The sequence below is a fragment of the Nelusetta ayraudi genome, unplaced genomic scaffold, assembly GCF_046127955.1.
Source record: "Nelusetta ayraudi isolate G7.1 ecotype Tasmania unplaced genomic scaffold, CSIRO-AGI_Nayr_v1 ptg000132l, whole genome shotgun sequence".
NCBI lineage: Eukaryota > Metazoa > Chordata > Actinopteri > Tetraodontiformes > Monacanthidae > Nelusetta > Nelusetta ayraudi.
In genome coordinates, this window is record NW_027466182.1 from 1,359,218 (window position 1) to 1,367,500 (window position 8,283).

General features: G+C 47.7%; 1 protein-coding gene across 3 annotated transcripts in view; it reads right to left on the reverse strand.

Moving 5' to 3' along the window:
• pola1 (polymerase (DNA directed), alpha 1) overlaps positions 1-8,283 on the reverse strand; it is a 139,680-nt gene that overhangs the window by 91,461 nt on the left and 39,936 nt on the right. For all 3 annotated transcript variants that reach the window (XM_076051116.1, XM_076051114.1, XM_076051115.1), the window contains exon 36: positions 7,136-7,232. In XM_076051116.1, the coding sequence (XP_075907231.1) occupies positions 7,136-7,232 (97 nt within the window). The remainder of the gene's footprint in view (positions 1-7,135; positions 7,233-8,283) is intronic.

The following is an 8,283-nucleotide window of genomic DNA, read 5'->3' on the forward strand; positions in this document are numbered from 1 at the left end:
GCACGTGCACGTGCGCGAGCGAGCACACGGTCGAACGGCAGCTGAACGACGAGCAAAAGAGCGAGGAAGGGAGGCCGTCGGTGGCGTCGCCCAGATAATCCTCACGACGTTAGCAAGGCAGAGACAAACTAGACTATTTACCCCCCCCCCCCACACACACACACACCCGGAATAGAAGGAGGGCGATGATGCATGAGCGAGCGAAAGCAATCATGTCATCATTTCTGAAAGGTGGGAGAAAATAATCCCCCCCCCACCCCACCCGCCCACCTCCTGTGACGCTCATTTTTTCCCCCTCCCGTTTCCACCTCAATCACCGCGCGGCGCGAACGCATCAAAAAAAAGAAAAGAAAAAGGAATGATTCGAAAGTCACGGAGAGGGTTGGGGGGGGTGGGGGGGTCGGAACGCGTTGCCTCCGCCGGGGTGGGAGGCCAGGGCGAGGACGGAGAGACGGGTGGGAGTCGGACGGAGAGGGAGAGTGAGGAAGTGGGCGACGGACAGTCGGGAACTGAACCTTAATTGATCGCTCGAAGAACAATCCTCCCTCCCCAACACACACACACACACACACACACACACACACACACACACACACACACACACACACACACACACACACACACACACACACACACACACACAATCCTTCAGCCCTTCTTGCACTTTGGCGAGGTTACCGTCGCTCTAACTAGGTGTTGTCACACACACACTCTCTCTCTCACACACACACACACACACACACACACACACACACACACACACACACACACACACACACACACACACACACACACACACACACACACACACACACACACACACAGGTTGGCAGTAGTGGGCCACGAGCAAATCGAGGCTCGGCACGCTCTAACTAGGTGTAAATACAATAACAAGCCTGTAATTAAGTGAGCATGATGAAGTTAATGGAGATCGGCCATTCCGCCCGGCCGCCTCCATGAATATTCTATTAGGCCGGTGGCGACGGGCAGCTGGAATAGCAGTTAATTTAATCACCACTCGGAGCACGGAGGGAAACTTCTTTGTGTGAGTGTAATTGCACAGAATGAATAATTGATTTGACAATCGTGCCCGTGGATTTTTCTTTTTTTTTTCTTTTTCCCTGCCGCCGCCGCCGCTTTGTATCGCGGGCAGAGTGGGGAGAGAGAGAGGGGGAGTTAGAGAGAGAGAGAGAGAGAGAGGGAGAAAATAGGGGGAGAGAAAGAGGCAGAGGAGGAGGAAGAGGAGTGTGACGTGTGGCAGAGGGAGGCTGTCGGCAAATGGATCATCAGGGGGAAAAAAAATCAAAAAAAAAAATCAAAGCGCCCGCTCAAGGACAATTTATATTTTATCAATGTGGAGAAAATTACATTATTGCTCACACGCGCAATCATACTGCCCACACTCAAGACTGAGACCTCTGGGATGGAGGGAGGAGGGAGGTAGGTAGGGAGGGAGGGAGGGAGGAAAAAAAAAAAAAGGCGACAGCGACCGCCGAGGGAGGAAGATGGAAGGAAGGGAGAGAAAAAACAGATGAAGAGAAGAAAAGTGACGTGAAATGATTTGAAAGTCACTGATATGGGATGTTCCCCGGCGATGCGACGGACAGCAGCGCGAGAGCGAGAGAGAGAGCGAGAGCGAGAGAGAGAGAGAGAGAGAGTGAGAGTGTGTGTGTGTGTGTATAATTTATTAGAGAGCTCCTGCAGCGAATGAAATTACCTCCATGTTTTACTCAGCCGCGGCAATCAGGCACAGAAAACGCGACGTACATGTCGAGAAGATGGGCGCCGGATCGGGAGAAAGCGAGCGCCGCGGTGGGCCTCGGCGGCGTGCGCACGACGTCGCCGCCGCCACGCAAAAAACATGACGAGCGGCAACCCCCCCCCCCCCCACCACCACCACCACCCCGGATTGCAAAGCTCCTTTTCATGACGATTCTTTTTCACCCCCGCACGCTAACGCAAAACATTCAGCCACTGTGCTTTTGCACTTATAAAGAGACGAGAGTATGCGAGTGAGAAGAGACGGTTTCAGGCCGCTGGGATGAACCACAGGAAGGAAGAAGTAGGAAGAAGGAAGGAAAAAGGAAGAAGAAGAAGAAGAAGAAGGAGAACGGAGGAAGAAGGAAGGAAAAAGGAAGGACAAGAAGGAGAAGAAGGAAGACGTAGGAGGAAGGAAGAAGAAGGAAGGAAGGAAAAAGAAGGAGAAGAAGGAAGACGTAGGAGGAAGGAAGAAGGAAGAAGGAAGGAAGAAGAACAACGTAGGAGGAAGGAAGAAGGAAGAAGGAAGGAAGAAGAAGAACGTAGGAGGAAGGAAGAAGGAAGAAGGAAGGAAAAAGGAAGAAGACGAAGAAGGAAGAAGAAAAAAGAAGAGGGTAGAGGGAAGGAGGGAAGAAGGAAAAAGAAGAAGAAATAAGGAAGAAGAAGATCAGGAAAAAGACGTTTGCGCTAGCTACAAACGATGCAAGCGGTGAAGAGATTGCATCCGTTTAAGAAAAGAAGCACAAAAGTACTGAAGGTTCTTTTCAATGGCTGACGTGTTTTCGCTGTCCTCGGTGACATCACACAATTACATTAAACACGAGGACAAATCCAGAGTACTCATGGATCGTTCCATTCAGCAGCCTTAATCGATGTGACTCAGCGGGGTTCAGGCCGCCGCGGCTTCCGCCTCGGCGATCTTTCAAAACATGGCGAGCGACTCAATCCATCTGCTGTTTCTCCTCTCCTGTTCCGCTTTGACGGCTGCTTGGACCGGGCAGACCTGTAGCCAGGAGCCATACTTGGACACATACCAGAGGAACGGCGTGGAGAGCCTTTAAAGGAAGCCGTCTGAAGCGCGGGTCAGAGACAAATATCTGGGAGGGCTCCTTCGCAAGGGATTCGACCTTGATTTGACCCGAGCGAGCGGCAACAGGCTGCAGCCTGCAGTCGGGCTGGCGAGGAGTTGAGGCAGGAGAGTCGGCGGCTGCGTAGGACAGGCTGACTTTGAGTCTTCGGGACGAAGATTGTATATATTTTTTTTTTCTCTTCTCTCAAAAGAAAATCTCAACATCAGCCACGTTGGGATAATATCAGGTATTACCTGTAACCAAGTGGTTACACACAACAAGGCTGACACTGACCACTGCCTGCTAGCATTGTTTGGAGAAACGCGCATCTTCATCGTTCTCCCATTGAATTGTATTCTTAAACGTAAAAACGACGCGAGTCAGTGCGTCATCTACGCTACCAGTCAAAAGTTTGAACACACCTTCTCAAATGCAATTTTTTTTTGAATATCTTTACAACTTTCTACACTGCAGATGGATACTGAAGACATCAAATATATGAGCAAGACATATGGAACCATGCAGCAGAGAAAAACACGTGAAACAACTCTAAATAAGCTTTGAATGAAAGGTGGCCACTTTGAAGAACTAAAATATAAAACGTGTTTGAATTATTAGACACTTTTATCGTTTCCTACATAAGTCCATGTGTGTTCATACATAGTTGTGATGCCTTCAGTGAGACTCTGCAATGTCAATAGTCATGACAATGAAAGAAAAGACATTAAATTCATTGGGTGTGTCCAAACTTGGATGGCAGCGTACATCTTTTATCCTTCATTCGCAGATATATCGACAAAAATCTTTCTCAACTTTGTACACAGGGAAAATGATTAAAATACAAGCACTTCAGAACTTGTTTTTACTGATTAGCCATTACTAAAGTGAAATTAACGCCCCGGTGATCAGAGTTTTCTTTGTCAGCGGTGGAGAGATTCAGACTTCAATTTTTCAATTATTAGACTAACAATGAGCACTCACGGACTCTAAACGAGTTGCTGTCGCGTCAAATATTTACATCGAGTGGACGGGAGCAAACAGCACCCGCCAGCGCTTGTACGCGTCTGCAGACAGACGTGCGCGGCGCACACCCTCCCACAGGGACGACACTTGAAACAGCGGCGGAGAAGGAAGGGCGTATAGAATTGTATGTCTCCGCCCTGTAATCCGAGCAGCGTGGCCCCTGGGTGTGTAATGCAGTAATACAGGGAATTACGGCCCCAGGACGGTGCGATAACACCTTAACCTGATATTTTACAGCAGCGTGGGCGTGTGTACGTACAGCACTTCCTACCGCATCCGGCGGGCCGCGGATCGCTCGGCGGAAATCCCGTCGCTCGTCCTGCACGCGGAAGCGCCAACGGTGAACTCTCAGACTGGAACTGCGCTCGGCAGGTTTCCAATCACCCGCGGCCTCCGGCCTAATCGTTTTAATTTGTTGGGAGGAACGATTTACTCGAGAGGCAGCGACGACTTTGCAGAGTTTTTTTTACCCTGAACAACAATCACCCGCGCAACTGTTCCAACTCGACAATGCTCCGTCGTTGGGCAAGGGAGCGACAATTATGTATTTATATGGATATCTGCGTAGTATATGCATATATATTATACTATATCATCTTATATTATGTAATATTGTGTTATATTGTATTTATATTGATAAGGATATGTATGTAGTATATTTTTAGAATTATATGTTTATATAGATATTTATGTAGTGCATATGTTATATATTTATATGGGTGTTTATATATTATGCGTTTATTTGAATATCTGTGTAGCAATATTTTTGCTACAAACTGAAGAATAGTTAAAAAAGAGGGAAGGAAATTAAAAAAGTTTTTTTTACTTCTCCCTACTCCTTTTTCAAACTATGTGCAGTATTTTGTTAAGTTTTTGCAGTATTCTGTTAAGTTTTTGCATGTTATGTTTGTTGTACATGTTCGAAATAAATGTATTCAGTCAGCCGGTCAATCATTAAAAGTAACGAGCAAAAGGTTGCGATACTCACCCCCCCCCCCCTTTTTTTTTGCATGAAATTGACAAAATTGTTGGAAGAGATTAAAAAAAAGAATTCGGCAGCCGAGTCAAGAATCCTCGCCGTAAATCGCAGAGCGTTATCGAGTTGGGCGCAAAATGGGCACCTCGTCTTTGAAATCCATCAAGCGAGTCACTTTCCCCAAATGTGCGGCGGCGGCACCTTTGTGCAGCGCAGCAAAGGCGCTCTCTTTCCAGTCAGTTGGAGCTTTCAGCAAATACACGTGGGCAAGGGGGCTGTGTTTTTACAAAAAAAAACAAAAAAAACTGCTGAAACGGCTTTCAAAACGTAGACCTCCTCCGCCCGTAATTCTCTGCAAATCTGGTCCCGCGAGACCCCACTTTGTGTATGGTTGGCGGCACAAAACATTTTGCGATAAATCTGCATTTCGATGTTGTTTTCTGTCAAGAAGGCTCGTCGTATTTTTCTCTTTGATTACATGTAAAAAAAAAAAAAAAAAATTCCGTCTCCTCCTGCGTCCAAACATAACGCGCCATGTGGACTTGAAGTCCACCTGGTCACGTGACGCCGTACTTTAACGTCCGATGACGCGTCATGGAAAAAGTGTTTCCATGACGCTTTTGCGATATACCTCCATATCGACACGTCTGAAAAGCCGCCTCATGAGAGCGTCAAAAACATTGTAGCAATACTTGCGAGGTTTTTACGAAGTGTCGGGATTTTCCATGACCAGATTCTTTATTGCGATATTTCAGTTTTGCAAAATCTTAGGGGTAATGGAAACGCAGCTACCGCCTTGTTCATTTGCGGCAGGTTGCTGGATGGAAACGGATGGAAACTTTAACGCTGCGGCGCTTTTACTTTCGCCTCTAAAGTGAATTTTCGAAAGACAAAAAAAAACAAAAAAAAACAAATAAATGAAATCACATTGAATGGAAGCGCAGCGACAGATTAAGGCGTCGGAACGTTCCCGGGACACGCTGGCGGCGATTCGCCCGAAGTTGTGCTCCGCATCTACGGAAACAAAAGTGCGCCTGAAAACTAGTGGCGGAGGCGGAGGAGGAGGAGGAGAAAGAGGAAAAAAAAAAAAAACACAGCAAAAGGCGGGAAGAAAATAGAGAAAGGAGGTGAGGCGGGAATTGATTGGCGATGATTTCTTGCATCTCGCCACAGTCGGGAATAAAAGAAAGCAACAAAAAAAAAAAAAAAGGAGGCTATAATCATGTTAGTACTCCTTTGCCCCCCCCCCTCCATCCCTCCATCTAACGCCCTCCCACACCGGCCCAATCCCTCCATTTCAGCTCCCTCCATTTTCTGAGTGGTCATCTGTTGATTACACCTTATATTTACCTCCGCTATCACACTCTTCGGCTGCCTCGCTCCGGTCCTGTCAGCCCCCTCCCGCCCCGCCCGACACACACACACACACACACACACACAAACGTGTCTGCACACGGGCAGCATTCGGGCATACATACATACATAAATAACATACATACATAAATATTTAATCAAATAAATAAATCACTCAGCCCGGCGGCCCTTTCTAATCAAGTGACATCAATCAGGGGGAACTATGGGTAAGGGGGCCTTTTCTCGCGGCCGCCGCCTACCGAGTGCGCCGCCCGCCATGGAGTAGCGTCTATTTGAGTCCAAGGGGGGAAATATACGCTCCATGTCCCATTACGGGAGAAGGGCTATCCTTTCGTCAGCGCGCCCATTACTCCCCCTATCATTTCCCCAAATCTAAAACCTGTTTTCAATCAGCACAGCCAAACAAGTGCCTGTCCACGGGCAGGGAGACGGGCGGGCGGCGGAGGGTGGGGGGGCGGGGGGGGGAGAAAAGCGACGGAGATGGACGGCGGGCGCAGGGGTAGAGGGAGAGAGCCGTCGAGGGCCCTCTCTCTCTTTCTGCCCGTGATTGGAGCGTTTTGCATTCGCCGTGCGTGTGTGATTGAATCCGTCTCTTAAATTAGGGCTGTCGACTTGAGGGGCTGCATGTCCTTAACCACCCCCCACCCTCCCCCACCACCACCACCACCCAACACCCTCCACCCCGCTGGTATCCAAAGCCCATCCGCCAATATGAATGTGTTGGTTTACCAGGGAATATTGTAAGTGTAGCCCGGGGTAAAAGATTTATGTTGAGCCATTGATTGCTAATTTTATGGTGCGTCTTTATTTTCTGAGGAAACCGACGGCGGTCGCAGGAAGCCGGTGCGTTGTACGTTAGGGAGTTTGCTTGTGTTCTACGGCGATCAAAGTCGTGGCGAGTTGCTCCCGAGGCGCACGGGGAACCGAGACTTACTTTTCTCCTCCGGCTGCAGGACTTTGGAGACGGCGTGGTCCCAGTCGAAGATGAACTTGTAGAAGCACAGCTGGTTGTACAGGGCCTTCTCGGAGTACTGCAGAGAGACAGGGAGAGACAGAGAGAGGGGAGGGGAGGGGGGGGGGGGTCATCAGGCGCAGTGATCGACTTGGGCTGAGACGCACTGTTTGTAAAAAATGTATATAGACTAGAATAGAATAGAATAGGTTTATGGTCATTGATCAGGATTATACAACAAAATCCAATGCACTCGCACTGGCTCAGTCAAAAAAAAAAAACCTTAAAAACAATAAGTATACATACTAGAATCTCATGCATCCCGTCACATTCATGGAGTCATTCATCATACCATTTTTTTTTTTTTAAATCGCAATTAATCGCAGAACCTTCATAGTTAACTGCGATTAATCGCGCTTTGAATTGCATGTGTAAAATTCTGTTATTTTGCATTTCAAGGCAGTTTTGACTCCATAAAGTAAAGTATTTCTTACAAGAAATCAGCCAGAGGGGCCAACTACGGGTTAGTAAAAGGGACAAAAAGGCTTACGCCAGGTTCCCACCGGACGCGGAAGCGCCCTAGCCAGCCCACTCTGCTCTCTTTGTGTGTGTGTGTGTGTTTGTTTGCATCTCTCTTGCACTGTTTAGATACTGACAAATATAACGTACGCAAATATGATCGCATTTGTCAATTGCGGTATTTTATTTTGAGAATTGTTTCTTGGAGTGACATCCTGTCCAGCTTGACGCTGATTGCACACAAAATAGACCAGAGGCCGAAACAATCGCTGCACGGCGCGAGCGTGTGTGTTCAATGTTAGTCGACCTCAGCAGCCCTATCACAAGTTAAAAAGAAAAAAAAAAAAACAGTACAGACCAATAAAAGCTTGCTTTAAAAGCAGAGCTAATTGTAAAAAAAATAATAATGCGGAAGCAGAAAGTGGAACCACCCAGGGGGCGACGAACAATATCAGTCATTTCCTTGTACAGGGTTGGTTTCTGGCTATGAATTCCCATTTGTTATCACAAGCAGTCATTTCAGAGCCGCAAAATTGCATTCAATCGGTCAGAAGGTGAACATGGCACTGGGTGCACTTCCCGTCACGCTGCGGCGAGAGAGAGAGAGTGAG